The sequence below is a fragment of the Callospermophilus lateralis genome, chromosome 9 (assembly GCF_048772815.1).
Source record: "Callospermophilus lateralis isolate mCalLat2 chromosome 9, mCalLat2.hap1, whole genome shotgun sequence".
In the NCBI taxonomy this organism is placed as follows: Eukaryota; Metazoa; Chordata; class Mammalia; order Rodentia; family Sciuridae; genus Callospermophilus; species Callospermophilus lateralis.
The window spans coordinates 49,883,410-49,899,075 of NC_135313.1; the positions used below are offsets into that span (position 1 = coordinate 49,883,410).

Genomic DNA, 15,666 nt, shown 5'->3' on the forward strand with positions numbered 1-15,666 from the left:
CACATTATCTGGAGCTAGAATAAGAGTTCCTGCAGTGCAAGACTAAGTTTTCTAAATAAAACAGTTTTTAATGTCATTTATTTTCAGCTGTTCACACACTATCTTTTATACCTTCTTGTCTTTCCTTTTATTTTTATAAATTCAAATTCCATCATATAATAAAACCTTGGACTCTCAGGCTGTTTGGGGGATTTATGTGTGTGTGTGTGTGTGTGTGTGTGTGTGTGTGTGTGTGTATGCATGCATGTGTTTTCATTTCTTTTTCTGCAGTGCTTCCTCTTAGTTGGAAAGCCTCTTTTGGATATAGACAACTAGGTACAATGTCACCAACAGAATTGAGCAATTTTTGTTTTTCTAACTTCTGTACCTCTGGCAAGCCTCACATGGGCTTCTATCAGTGTAATGGCATCTTCAACTTGAGCCAAGTGCAGGTTATTAGGTTACAAGTGCCAAAAATGATGAGCCGTCTCCACACTTCATCCAGCATGAATAAAAGCAAGATTGTAAAATAATTATAATCTCTTGAAGCAGAGCCAGCCCTGAAACCCGAGCCCATCTTTCTTCATTAATTTGTATACAGTTCTTATTTTAACAGGACAAACTTTTTTTTTCAGAGGGTACTCACATGGGACTGCTGAACCAGCTGTACAACTTTTATTTTGAAGAAAAAAAGTTGAGCCTCAGAACAGGCTGTTTTAAAGACAGGGAGGGACTTATCCTTTCCGAGCTTGACCAGCATGTGGAAGGAGCGCTCTCATGGCTGCTGCAATAACTTAGGGAGCTCCTACCTGGGTGACACTTGGGGTAGGCAGTTTTCTGTTTGTTTTGTTCTGTTTCCGAGGGCCCCGTAGGCTCCTCTGGCCCATATCAACGTGACTCTTGGTGGTTTTTGCACACCCTGCTCTGTGGGGGAGTGCCCCAACGTGCCTGTCTTATGTGGCCTCTATGGACACACTGCTCAGCTGGCAGAGAGCAGGGAAGTTTTCTCCCAGCACCCAAAAAGAGAAAGAGGAAACCACTTTTTCCTTCTGGCCTCCTTGCAGCACGATAGATCAGGATAAGCTTCCACATTCCCTCCCTGGATTTTCTGGAGTGGCTTCCAGGAAGAAGTTCAACTTTCACCTTTAAATGGATGACCACGTCACAATCAGGAAGAAACATCTCCAAAGACCCATCTTTAGGTGAGTAATGTTAGTCCCAGGTGGCTCAAGGGCTCTCAGGAACAGTCCTTTCTCTCCTTCATCCTTAACTTGGGAATTTGCACAGTAAGATACAGCAAAACAATGAAGAATGCCTGAAGTTAACTTTGTGCATGCTGAAGGAGTCCTTTTATTTTCTATTTTCTGAAACTCTGTACTGAAGCTCCTATCGACTCCTCAAAATATATTTTAAAAAATCTTAACTATTCAAGCACACGAGTGACACTGCACTGGAAAAAACTTTTGAAACATTATGCAATCCCTCACTGTTTCTGAGGGCTGTGGCACAGCCCTCCGAATAGGAAATATTGTGCTTGGTTCTTTCAACTGATTACACTCAGGGGCAGTATTTTAGTGCTGCAAATGCTAGATCTTTCTGAAGTGATGTTTTGTGAGGTGAATTTGAACTTGAGAGCTACTGTTCTAGAGTTCCCGTTTTATAGCTCATTTAGGAATATCAGACCAACAGTTCAGGAAATAATGGGGCAATAGGAAACATTGTACACTGTGGGAAAAATCTGTGGCCAGGCAAAATGTGGGTAAAGATTAAAGTATTGAGCTAAGGTTTTATTTGGGAGGAAAGGACACTCTCTGTGGGAGAAGAAACTTCTCCATTGATTCTTTAACTCCTGATTCCTCAGCTTATGTACTTTTAGTAAATTTAAAGTAGCTAGAAAATAAACACAACAATTGCTTCCTCATAAAACAGATTTTTTTTTAAAAAAGAAAGAATTATATATCAGTTTTAGGTTTTCCCAAGGCAATATTCTAAACATTATCAATAGAAAGTGTTAAAGTCAAGTTGCAACCACTGGCTGTTGATCTAGAATTAAATACAGAATAATAAAGTATATGGATGGAATTCCTGGCATTCTGTGGTTGTTACATAATGAATAATAGTGGACTTTAAAGACTATAATTATGTTAAGTGTGACCATTTTTTTGTGTATTAAAGATTTCTACAATATTACTAATAAAAACAACATACTTTCATAATGCTAAAACAGGGCTAATGCAAATTTCTTTTAAATACTTCTTTGACCCTAAATTATACTTAAGTTTATACATATGCTTTTTATGATTTTTTTTTTATTCAGTACTAGGGATTTAAACCAGGGCATCATGCTAAATTCATACAGTGGATTTAATATCACAATCTGTACCTACTTAAATATGTATTTGCAAATACTATGGAGCAACTGCAGTAAATAATAATAATAAAAAATCCAGAACGACTTCCCAAATGTGAATTCACCTGCCAAATTTCCTCAAAACTTCTCCTTATCCTAAGTAATTAATCTCTACTTTTTCCCAAGTGCACATGTGATTTCAAAAAGGCAGGATAGTTGCACTGATGATTCCAAATTCAACTCCAATAAGATACCACTCAAACAGACCACTCATAGTAGTTTGGAAAAGCAAGGTACTGGAAAAAAACAAAAAAAACAAAAACAGGTCACCTAGCCATTACTGATGATGTATTATCCCACTGGGGAGTGCTTGGGATTGAGGCAGGTGGTCTCCATGCCAAATCCACACTCAGTCCTAATGAACTGTATACTTAGGTGCTACTTGCAGGTGTATTGCAATCTAACTGCACTATATGTGGTGGTTGACTTTGATAGAAAGAACAGATCCTTTGTGAAAATTGATATTCTTTGCCCAGATAACTAGAATGAAATTTAGTAGATTAAAATGATGACTTCTTGATACAGTTAATCTAAAAGAGAAAAGGTAGCTACCAGAAAGGTTATACCAGAAAAAATTGTTTTAAAACAAAACTAATAAAAGAAGGTCAAGGCTAGATGTGGGAATTGGGAATTTATTGATCAGCTGGCACCTTGACAATTGGCATTGCTTTGATTAGGGTTTGATGGGGATGAGGAAAAGAGAATTGAATTCAAATAATTAGGCACAATTCCTCAGAGAGAATTTTGGCTGATACTCAGTAAAATACAGCCTTGACATCCTGATAGCTAGTTGTACTCTTTGGCAAGCTGGTAAGTGGATTAGGCTTGCCTTTGGCACATTTGCTTTCATCGCCTGCCACATTTCATTTTCTTTGTTGGCTTTCTTGGACAGGTATCTTGTCCCCTTGGCTATCCTGAACTGCCTAGTGACTCACATTGAGACATCTTTCTCAGGCTTGACTTTTCTGGTCAGAGATCCATTTACCAGACCTTTCCTTCTTATTATATCCTTGTCTGTGCTGTACTTCCTAAGGGACTTGCACATGGGTTATGATATCCACTTGATTAGCAAATGTTTCACTTGTGCTAGAGAAACCAATTACAAAATTAAAAGAAATTTTTCAAAAAAACAAAACAAAACAAAAACAATAACCACAACTTGGTTGCTTATAAACAATTCATTTAAATGTCAATCATTGATACAGATCAGCTCAGGGATTTTTGTTTAGAAATATCTGAATTTTGACACCATTCCAAATTTCTCTATATAAGCTGTGTTCCCACCCCCCTCTAATTAAACCCTTGCATTTAATTCAACTCATTTGGTATTCTTTGAGGGACTTTGAGCTCCCTAGACGTACCATCTAGTACTTACCTAAGTAACAAGGGTACAATCAGATGATGTGTCACAAAAGAGATAATAGTGTCCTGGGAAAGCAGATCTGAAGAATAATTAATTTGCATATCTAAATTACCTGAGAGAGAAGAGATCAAGATGTTTACTTATTTCTTTAAAAAGTAATTAAAAATCAACCAATAGCATAATTTCCCTAAATTTCACAAAATAGAACTCATCTCTCAAGTGGAAAAAGTAAGATGAGAGTTTTGGAGTAGATGGTGTTCATTTAAATTCCATGGCTGAATGAGATACCAAGAAGGCTGGGAGGAATCTGACATTATTCTGATACAGTATCTAAGAATGTCTAGGCCTCCTACAATAAAGATTCCCAGATCATCTCACATAGTTAGTTACCGGTCTATTTTTAAAACATCTTCCTTGGACATTTTAGATTCATATTTTCATATCATGTCTGTAAAGCAAGGAGCAAAGGCATAGTTCCTTTAATCATTAATCAAGGAGCATCTATCATCTTGCTTTAGCATATCACGCAGAACTTTGGGATCAATGAGACTACTCAGCCCTGAGCATTTAAAAGTGGTAACTCTTGAACATATTTTGTAGCTCTTTCTGCAAATGCTCTTATAGTTTTAGGCTTGTCTAGATGAGTCTCCTTTTACGCAAGAGAAACACTTAAAGTTTTATCATTTCCTAGGAAGAAAACACATCACAAAAAGTATTTTAATATGTTTCAACCAACAACACTGAGTTCTGACCCTCAGCACTTACATAATCAAATTAAATAGATCCTTAAAATCCAAGGTGTAAACCAACATTTAATATTAAATGTTTTTCACGGACACATGACTTCAGGCTTTTAAAAACTTCCTTTTCTATATTACTAGAGAAGTTTATCTCTGGCAATTATAATAATTTATCTTTATGCAAACAAGTCATCAGTTTATGTTTTAATATTACATAGCACATTCAAGTGAAGAACCATAATGTAACTTCAGTAGAACTATAAATGAAAACATTTCAATCTTACTGTATACTCATTTTGTTTAGTAAGTTTTCAATATACACATGCTGTAAATCAACCTTAGATTGTGATATAAAGAAAAATCTATTTCTCCTCAAAAAAATATTGTACCTGTATAAAGACTTTTCATCTGAATTTTATTTCCATGAAGAGTTATCTGGGATTTTACTAGAATGATCTCCTCCAATTTGATTTGACATTGCATTTTTTTTCAATTCTATTATGTGTACCTTTGCACTTGTTGTTTCAAATTCTTTCTAGAAGTAAAGAGTGAAAAAAAAAGAATTTGAAAAATAAATGGAAATTATTTTTACAGGCTAAACTTTATATAGTGTTCTTTGGAACCAACAACTTTTTAACCTTTTTTTAGTGTTCAAAAGTTATTTTCGTGGTGATTTTTCGTTAGAAGTAACACTAAAAAGTCACAAGTAATATCAAACTGTGCAAATGGTTCTTCATCAGCCCTAGCATTGAGGACTGGTCTATTAATCTGGGATCTGAGACACTAAAGCGGTATGCTGCCAGAGCCCAAGACTAATGAAAATCACATTGGGATCTTAGCATCATTTAGTACATGCCGTTTCTTTTCTTTATGTGTTTTCAAAAGTTTTATTTTTACAAGTATCTGTTAGTGGTGGAATTCTGAGAGTGTTTTTGGCAGACATATTCCTTTCACACTGAAATGTAGAAAGCAGTAGAATGCAATAAGAAAGACTAGAAAAAGACCTTAATTTTGTTTTGGGGCTTCCTGGGAGTGGTTAGTGGCCTGTTGTGGTGTCTGAATTCTAATTTCAAGGTTCAAGATTTATTATTTATATAGGAATAGAATAAGCCATGTTATACATTTATCATAAATATCCATTATATATTTAAAATCATAAACGTTTCAGACTGGAATCATTTCTGTCTATTCCTTCACTAGCTCAATATCAAAGCTAAGCTGAAATTGCTAACATGAAAAGACAACACCATATTTCATATTTTTATGCATGAATAAGGAGGAACATTGGACTAACTTCCATAGTGCTTTGAGGATAGTTTTTAAAAACCTGAACAAATAATATAAAACATAAAATTCACTTCAAAATGTAAAGAAATCATGATACATTTTTGGATTTTTGTTTTGTATTTATGTTTTTATGATTCTCTTTGATTTAAGCGTCTCTCTAACACCTTTCTTTCATCAGAAGTACATGCTTTAGACAGAGAAAAAAATGGTACAAAGTCATCCAAGTGAAAAGAAAGTACATAGAAAAATAATTAATAATGTACTGATGAAGTGGTATAATACATAAATATCCCCTCTTTTTATGCAACAAGTTTTCTCATAGGAAGCTCTGCCAATCAAATCTGAAATAAATGTAATTCTCTCTTTATAAAAATATTTTTACCAGTGTTTGGCTGTAAGATAAAATGGATTGGGAATTTTTTTAGTTAAAGAAAAGAGAGACAGAAAGAGAAATAAGGAACATGAATTTACCTGTTAGGGTAACATGGTCATTGGAAATTCAGTTTTAGAGATTAAAAAAAAAATGTGAGTGATGATTTTTATACAAGTGATGATTAACTGACAGAACAAAGCAATTATATTTGTTATTTTTCCTTATTATTAGAGTGAAAAAATACACTTATAAAATGAACATAGGGTAATGAATATAAAGTTTATAACACTGTAGGGCATGATACTGATTAATAGAAGAACACATTTATTTTATAGCAGACATGTTTATTAAAAATTAATGTTTTTTGTTGAGCTCAGGTGTTATAGTGCTGCGAGTTAAAGCTCCTTTATGATTTATAGCACAAGCAGCAGACACAAATTGGTCTTTAAAATAAATTCAAAGACCAAAACAAAAACACATTTGAATATAAGGCAAGTAATGTTCATCATGAAAAAAATTATCAGACCTTACTATACCTATTTATTTTTCTAGTTGCAAAAGTACCTTTAAGTGGTCATCATCAATTGATAAACTAATTTGTTATACATTTTAATGTAATGCAGTAAGTAATTTACTCCCTCCAGTATTATTTCATCCACAGTCAACACACATTTAAAATTTCTCCAATAAACTCACTATCATTAGCAGCAGCAGCAGCAGTAGCTGCAGGTATTAATATTAATCCTAAGAACTACCTTTCATTGAACCCTTATTGTATTTGTAGACAAGTCACATACATACAATCTTCAGGGAAACTCCAGAAAGAGGTATGAAATTGACAATTCATGGTTTGGGGTGTAGGAAGAGCAGGGAGTAGTTTGAAGCATGGAAAAGTCTCTCTTTAGGAGCTATGCAAACCTCATTGTGTCTAAGTAGAGTAGGGATGTTGTGTTTATCTGGGGTGCTGGTGTGATTTACAAATGACTTTTTATATAAAGATTTGGAATGTCTGAAATGAGGAAAATCAAAATATTCAGGTACAATGATTTAATAGTTTTATATCATCTGGAAATTTTTATATTTTGAGTAATCAGCTTTTTATACACAGAAGGAAGGAAGGAAGGAAGGAAGGAAGGAAGGAAGGAAGGAAGGAAGGAAGGGAGGGTGGGTCAGTCATACTGTGGTACTTACTTGAAAGATGACCTGTAGGTCCAAAGGGAGAGAGTAGCTTTAAAGAAGTCTGCAGCATTTGTAAACTCAGACTCTTCATTTCTGTGACTGGACATACATAGTTTTGACAGTTTGTTCTCATGGGAAAGCTTCAGTTTATTTATGTATTTGATTACAGTCACTTGGATATGAACTCTAATTGAGGAAAATTCAACATTTCCTGAATTGGAGTTGCTGAAAGTGGATGGGCAAGTTAGTTCATTTGAAGGAAATGATGATAATACTTCATATTTGTTATCTGTGTGGCCTCCATGCCTGCTCTATCGAAGCCCTGCCTTTGGTTATGAAGAAGAAGCATTAGTTCTGAGTCAAAGTGATGTTCACTTTTAGTGTTTTGATGACTCCAGACTTTGATGTTTTAGGATGTAATTTTTAGAAGAATTTACTAAACAGATATGCAATCATTAATTATATATTTATTAACCAACTGTTTTGTAGGCATTAAAAATTATGGGCTTTTACTATGGAAATCACTTCAGCTTTGAATATATCAATATTGACTTTTCAGGATCAAAAAGTTCAAAACAAATTGGTTAAAGATCAAAGGTAATGAAAAACAGTAGGGCTATGTCAGCAACACATGAAAGTGACAATCTCAGGATTCCTAATTGAGGAAGGAAAGGAAAATCCCACTAGGCCAAGTCACTTCTAAATTACATCATTTAATCAAAATTTGGATGAGAGCAGGGATATGGGGCCCACTTGTTAGAGAACTCCAATAAATGTTATGTTGCAAAGGCTTAGACCCAAAACAGTAGCTATGTTAGAGCAATGTGAAACAACATTCAAAGAACAAAAGGGACCTGCTCATGTCTAGGCCCACGTATTGTGCTTTTGCTGTCTATTCTAGTGCCATCCAGTTGTTTCTAACTGGAAGATCCGGTGGCATTTTATCTATATCTTTTTATGGCACAGACCCCTTCATTTTGTCATAATTTCTTGATAGAAGTAATTATACTCTCTCCAGACAACCTCTAACATTCCTAAGGCTAAATCAACATTTCATTCATCTGTATTTCTCATAACTTTTAGGAGACATGTGTTTCATAAGTAAGTACTAAGCCACGTCTTTAAACTTAAATACCTAAAGGGTTCAGTTTGGTATTATAAATATGTGAAATAGGATTTGTGAGGAACAGTGGTGATCAGAATTAAAAAGTATATACTTTATCTTTTTTTTTTTAAAAAAAGAAAAACACTGAAAGACTAAACAAAATCCAGCTGCACACTGCTAGCTAGTGACCCTTGACATGAATGAATGATAGGATAAATAATTTATTTTGTTAGATTCACATAGTTATCATCTCTCTGTTTCTAGGGTGAATGGCAGTTTTAAGTAAAGATTTGCTGGGAATTCTGGCAGCTATGTCCAAGAGGATTACAGGGGAAATGTGTATTTGGTTCTTATTTCTAACATTTATCCATAATGAAAAAGCAAATATTCTCTACCACATACATGTACTGATTACTTAGATATAATTTTGTAGCATTAAAAGTAAAGATGATACATAGTTTTTGAATGAATATATGGATGTGTATTAACCTTGACTTGATTTATTCTAATGAAAATTAGCTCATTCCACCTTCAAACAACTATGACTTGTTAGAGAATATTTCCTTAAATTGAAATTTGTCTTCCTACCAATACAACTTTTTTCTCCTTAGTAGAACTGGAACAAGGAGGATCCACAATCTTTCAAAGGACTGGTTTTCAAACAATGAAGACAATTGTATCAGCTTTGCTATTAATAAATATTCCCCAAATATCATGGCTTAAAAGTACCTTGGCGGGTGGGTGGGATGAGTGGTTCTGCTGGTCTGTGAAAAAGGCTTGGGTGATCTCAGTGGGGCTTTCTCATGCACCTGGGCCAGATGTGGGTTTGCTGTGGGCTGGGTGATAAGGGGGTTCCTTGGTTCCTTGACAGCTTTCTTCCATTGTGTCTCTCAATGAGGCTATCCTGTAGGCTAGCCTGGACAGGTCTCATTATAGTTGTGGGAAGTAGAAACACCTTTTTAAGATTCCAAGTCTGATTAAGTTGCTGCTGTCCCATTGGAAATGTAAAGTCACAGGGCCCAACCCAAAGTGGGAGCAAGAGGACACTGTACAACATAATATCAGAAGATAGAGACACAGAGAAGCACATACGATTATGGCAGTTAATGCAGTAAATCTTCTATGATGGTGTGTGTGCTTTTTCTGATTATTCTTTTCTTTAGTTCATCTATTGTTCATTCAGCCACTGAAGAGAGCATATAAATTGAAACTTTCTTTCATGTTATAAATTGGTCGGGGTGACTAGTGAGGATAGGAAACATATTAACAGAGCAGAAGGTCCAGATGACTGTCACATGGGCTGTGGGTCAAATGTGGTTCAACTGACTTCAGGGTCACAGCATGCCTGAGATTCCTGGTTTAAAAAGTTTTAATAAGTTAAAAGTCTTACTTAATTGCCTAAAAAATGAGCTCTTACCCTGATAATGACTGCCCACATTTCCTGGTTCCTTTTGGATAACTGATTTTCACCAAGTGTCATGCTAACACACTTGAAGAAATTCGTTATTTTAATAGAAGCTGAATGTGATTTATTACATAATTTTGGGCAATTCAATCCCATTTATAACTAATACTATGACACAGAAAGAAAGCTTTGTAAATAGTAATAATAAAATAAAGCCTCCTTGTACACTTGAGTTTGATTCGAGTCACATCCATAATGTGTATTCTCTTGAGATTGAGGTTTATTATCTTCTTTAAAATATTTATTTATGGGATAGATGTATGGTAATGTTTTCTGTGACTGAATCCTCCCCAAACCACTATAATAGGTAAATATTTTTGTAAAAAGCAACAAATTATATAGCCTGTCTTTTGAATTAGTGATTAACAAAATGAATTTGTTTGCTATTGACATTAGAATGGCAGCTTACCAACAAAATCAAAATAAGCTTCTGCAGTTTTTGCCACAGAGATTCTGACTCACTAGGTCTGAGGTAGAAAGCTTTGGCGTATTTCTAGAGAATTTCCATTTTGTGCTGATCCAAACTGAGATTTGGTACCTACTTTCCTTAATGGTATAAATAATATGTAATTAATCTTAGAAATGGAAGAACAGAGTAATCTGGAAAATCTTTTAATAACATCAGCATCATTGTTGGAAATTAAACTTTCTTTCCTTCCTTCTTTCTATTTTCCATTAAAAACTCTGTTAGGTTCAGGGGATTTGTGAACATAAAGAGGGTTAATTTTCTCCTTTAAAAAGTATTAAGCACCATTTTAAAATGATATAGGTCAATTAAGAACAGAAGCAAACTCCCATGAACTCCAAAGCAGTGACTCTCAACATTGGCTATGTCTTGTCATCACTGGGGGATTTTTAAAATCCCAATGTTCAGGTGATATTTCTAACCTCTTATATTAAAAGAGCTGTGTGAGATCCAGGAGTCAGTTTTTCTCAGACTCCCTCATCTTCTAGTACACAGACAAGTTTGACAGTTATAGCCTTAAAGAGAAGCACGTAGAATATGCAGTGTAGAATACTTGAGGATGACCTTCAAAGGGGAAATGGGAGTTTGAGAGGCAAAGGGAAGAAGGATAAGGGCATCTGGAAGATGGTAGAACATGAATAAAGCTTGGGAATATGGAAGTGACTGGAATGTTTGGAAAAATTTGGGGAATAGGGAGACTAGACTCCTGACCAGCATAGAACCTTTCATCTCTGAGTGGAGAGATGTGTGACTGAAAGTTTTGTTAAAGAAAGACAGTCAAGGGCTATGCTGTATGAATCTTGTAAATATGTGCTGTCACCTGTGTGGTCTAATGTCAAAAATGATAAGTCCAATGAGCTGAACTCCTGAGCTCAGCATTTCTAAAATGCCCTTTTGTCATAGAACATCATCCCCCTGAGATATCTGAACAAAAGCATCACATAAGTTTGGTTAATCTGCTTGTCCTGTTCATTCATCTCTTAGGGAATTACAAAGCATATTAGAAGTTTACAAAGCATATTAGAAGTTTTTCAGCAAAAGTTGAGTTTATCTACTTTAAAACATCTCAAAACTTTCCAATTATGCATAATCCTTACTAATATCCCTAGAAAGTAGTATTTCAAAGAAAAACTAAGTTTCCTCCCCTAAATTTTCCCCAAATATACCTCCTTAATTTTTCTGAAATTCATTTCCCTACAGCTCATATTTTTTTCCTTTAATAATTTCTTATTTATATTATCTGAAGATAGTCTGCCCCCCAAAATTTTTCCACAGTTAACATTTTTCATCTCCTCTCGAGAAGCTAGCCAAACAAAGTTGCCTAGTTGAGAGAGTAATGTTTTATTACATAACTGTAATGGTGTGAGTTTAAAAAAAGGAAGAAGAAATATTTTGAAAAGATTGAGAAACAATGAACAATGTCACATTATTGAAACAGCTGAGGGTAAATTAAGAAATAACAGATGGAAGTTCTGTGTGGATTATCACACCCAGGTGTCATTGCACACAAGCTTAGCAGCCTAATACCTAGCTCTTGAGCCTTTCTCTACATTTCATCCTGAAGAGATTTTTTTTTCAAAGCTTTACCCTTAAATTTACAATTAGTGAAAAGTGTGCAATTCAAAATCTGCAAGTAATATGTTTTGAATAATGATAGTGTTATTGTATAGAGCCTTAAGAACAAAGGGATTGCCATTACAGATTTTATCTTCATAACAGACAATGTTAGGAAACCTTAATGCATATGCCAGACCAGTAGTATGAGTCTCTTTGAGGCCTGGTCCATTAGTTCTAGCCAAGGAAATGATTTAAATTTCCATATATATATATATATATATTTTTTGCTATTTAGAATTGCTTAATACTTGATATTTTTCTTCTAGAGGTGGAGAAAGGGGAAAAACTGACCCAAAGTAAATTATCACTGTCAATATGATTTACTGTGATGAGTACACAAACATTGATTTGTCACGTCACATATGATGCACATGCTAGGAATTTTAGGACATGAAGTACTCTCTCCAGAAAAAATAAAGAAAGGAGGGAAAAGAAAGATCAAATTCAGGCTTTTGCTTTGAAAGTGTTTCTAAACAGAAGAGATTTGTTGCTCTCAAAATATAAACAACATTTTCTTATGCAGCAGAAAGACCCTTGAGATAGTGAAGGATGTGGCGTCTAGGTTGTGAAAAACTAGAGCTAGATTTCATTAGTAGAAATGACTAAAATAATAATCCAAGAGTAGCCATCCTATTAATCTATATTTAGGCATTGCTTTTCATGAATTTTCCAATATCCAAAATCCTGAATATTCACTTTTTAAAATTTAGCATAATTGTGGCCATTCTTGAAGGACATAAAATATTTAACTTCATTGGAATTTTTTTTCTGAACTATTATACTAAGAATTTATTTTCTGAGAAGAAAAATCCTAAGTCTGTTAGGCAAATCATATAATGCCCTTAGAAGGTTATTGTTTTCTTTTTTAAGAATCAAATATTTAGAATATTTTATGTGGTGGATAGTTATAGAGACACAATTTGTTTAAATTGTACTCATTAGTTCATGATGCTTGCTTTAATAAAAACCTTCCCCAAATCAGTGCTAATTGAAAAAATGGAAATACTTTCTGACCACATTCTGAGAGCTAAACAGCTTACTAAATTGATCTTTAAGCTAAATATTATATAAAAATTCTTACTGATTCATCTGTATCAGCTTTTAGATAAATTGATTGTGGAAGCTGAGCAGCTAAAGTTGAATAATTTTGATCAGTGCATATCACCTGGATAATTTGTTCTGCTTTATCTTTCTTCTAACTAGCAACACATTATTCCCCTCTATGCTAATTTAGCTCAGTGGGCTATTTAGCCTCCCTGCTCCATTCAATGGAAGCTATGTCAATGCAGAGCTGGTGAAGGGCCTTAACTTACATTTAATAAGTTTTCTTCTCCTTTTCCTTCTCCTTCTATTTTTTTTTCTGATATAAATGTCTAGGTGACAATATGATGTGCTCCTTTCCATTCCCTGGTGTTTTTTTTTCCTTTATCCTTTCCTTTGCCAGACATCAAAATGTCTAGTGTTTCTATGTGAGATCCATTTGTTATATACTCAGAAAACTAATGATTATGCCAATTAGTTTGTTGTTCTACCTACATCTGTTAAATATTGGAGCACTTAAACAATGGGTCTAAGTCTGAGCAGAGTAGCCTTAGAACTCCCAGGAGGAGTATTGCTTCTGGATTTTTCCCTTTAAGAATAGGACTCTTAGGGAAGGTCTGGAATTCCATATTGAAGACTCAAGTGTACAACACTTAGGTGACGTTTCTGTAACTTCCTGAGTTACTCAGACATGTCCTTTCAAAATAATTTTCCCTTAGATTTTTGACTCCAAGTAAAAATTCAATCTCTTTTCTACTCATTAGTCTTTTAAATGTCAATTTCTTATTAACTTCTCTAGTCCCTTACAGAAATGTCTCTGCTTATAATCTCAGCTATCTTCTCTTAAGTGATTGCTAAATTAACATTTGAGGCTCAACTCTATCCTAAGTAACATTTTACATTTCTTCCCATATCTTAGGACCAACTGATAACCTCCTGATATATGATACTATTCTATTCAAAGAGATTCATAACTAATACCTAATGTTCTGTAAGAATAAGTTCCAAATCATATGTGTGAATATTCCTGCAAACTTTGCCCCTTGAAATGCTAGTGCTCCCTGAGACTCAACAGTTCACACCCACAATGACACACTCAAACATAAACACACAAACCTATACATTCCCAGTAAAATGACGGGATTCCCCAGAATTGTATGTTTATGCTAAATGAAAATATCTGACAGAAAGATATAATATTTAGTGTTCTCTTAATTATGAGGGAATTTCCTTTACACTAAATCTCTGCTAATATAGCAAATTCTTCAGTAAACTATTGTTTGAGAAATATTGCTTAGAGAAACAGCTTAACATGGCTGTTTTGAGCCTCTTTGTTGATGGCTATTTAAGAAAGCACAAAACATTTTCCTGTACTTCTAATCCCCTTGTCATTTAGACTTGAAATCTCAGTTTTGATGCCTTGTCACTTCTTGTCTTCTGTAACAAAACAATTGTCCAGTTCTTTCAATTATGTTCATATACAATTTCTTGTTTCTCTGTTCTTCTCTTTGTGCCTCTTCACATCAAAGCCTTTTACCCTGTCATCTAAAATCTCACATTTTGCAAATTGTGCTTCTAATCCCCAGCCTCCTTTCCATGGTTCCTTGGTCCTGGAATTAGCAAGCCATGGTTTCGTCACTTCTGTAATTTGCACTGACCCTTCATTTCTACCAAATAAAGCTGATTTTTCTGGCATTCCTAACCCTTTATATCTACTCTCCATCTACCTTACCTCTTTTCTCCTTTCACAATTCCTGTGCTAAAGTCATTCTGGATGACTCGCTGTTCCCTAGGACCTGTTTGTGCTTCCCCTTGTATACTTTGCTTTCTCTGCTTCAGTGCTGCTCCTCAACTCCTGTCTGAACTATTTTCTATCTTTGTTGTACAAGTCTTAGTTCAAATGCTAATGTTCTGAAATTCTTCCAGCCAGATAAGCTTTTTTTTTTTTCCTCCTTATTTTTGGACTTTAATGGCAATAGTACTTTAAGTGTAGCTGTGTATTTCTGAGAATATTTGTCTAAAAAGTTTGTGTTAATTGAATGTGTGCCCTATTTCCCCTTCTTACTATGAACATATTGATGAATGATAACTTGTCATAATCAATACAATAACAGAATAATCAAGTTATAAAGACCTTATTTCTCGTACAACTCTCTTATTTCACAGATAAGTGAAGAGCTCTAAAACATTGATTGCTTATCTAGTTCTCACAGCTTGTTAGCTCTAGATCAAGACTAGAACACAATCCTTTGGTCTTTCTAGCTTAATTTATTTGCATTTTTTGCTCTTCTATCCTGTGGTAGGAATAAGCACTGAACATTCAGTATATGCCAGGATTTTACCTACATTACATCTAATTGAAAGAGCAATATGAGTGTGGGCAATAGTCTTCCCATATCACAGATTAAAAAACTGAAATGCTGGGAGGTGAGTAACTTGGCTAGGTAGAGGAGTTTAGAATTAAAGCCAAGTCCACTTGCTTCCAGAATCAAAGACTATAAATAAAAAGGGCTATGCAGTTTACAGTGGACATTTGGAACAATCATCTTAGGATCCTAAAGATTTGCATAGCCACCCAAGAACCAAGTCTCAGGATTTAAAATGACTATATTTAGTTGTTGGGGAATTAAAAGTTATAACC

General features: G+C 34.6%; 1 protein-coding gene across 5 annotated transcripts in view; it reads left to right on the plus strand.

Moving 5' to 3' along the window:
• Window positions 1-729: 729 nt before the first annotated feature.
• The window catches only part of Pde1a (phosphodiesterase 1A), a 385,391-nt gene continuing 370,454 nt past the window's right edge, over window positions 730-15,666 (plus strand). For 4 of the 5 annotated variants that reach the window (XM_076865512.2, XM_077110267.1, XM_076865513.2 and 1 more), the window contains exon 1: window positions 731-1,181. In XM_076865512.2, the coding sequence (XP_076721627.1) occupies window positions 1,129-1,181 (53 nt within the window). In that variant the 5' untranslated portion in view covers window positions 731-1,128. Of the gene's footprint in view, window positions 1,182-15,666 lie in introns of all 5 variants that reach the window. The other variant, XM_076865510.2, reaches the window with a different exon arrangement.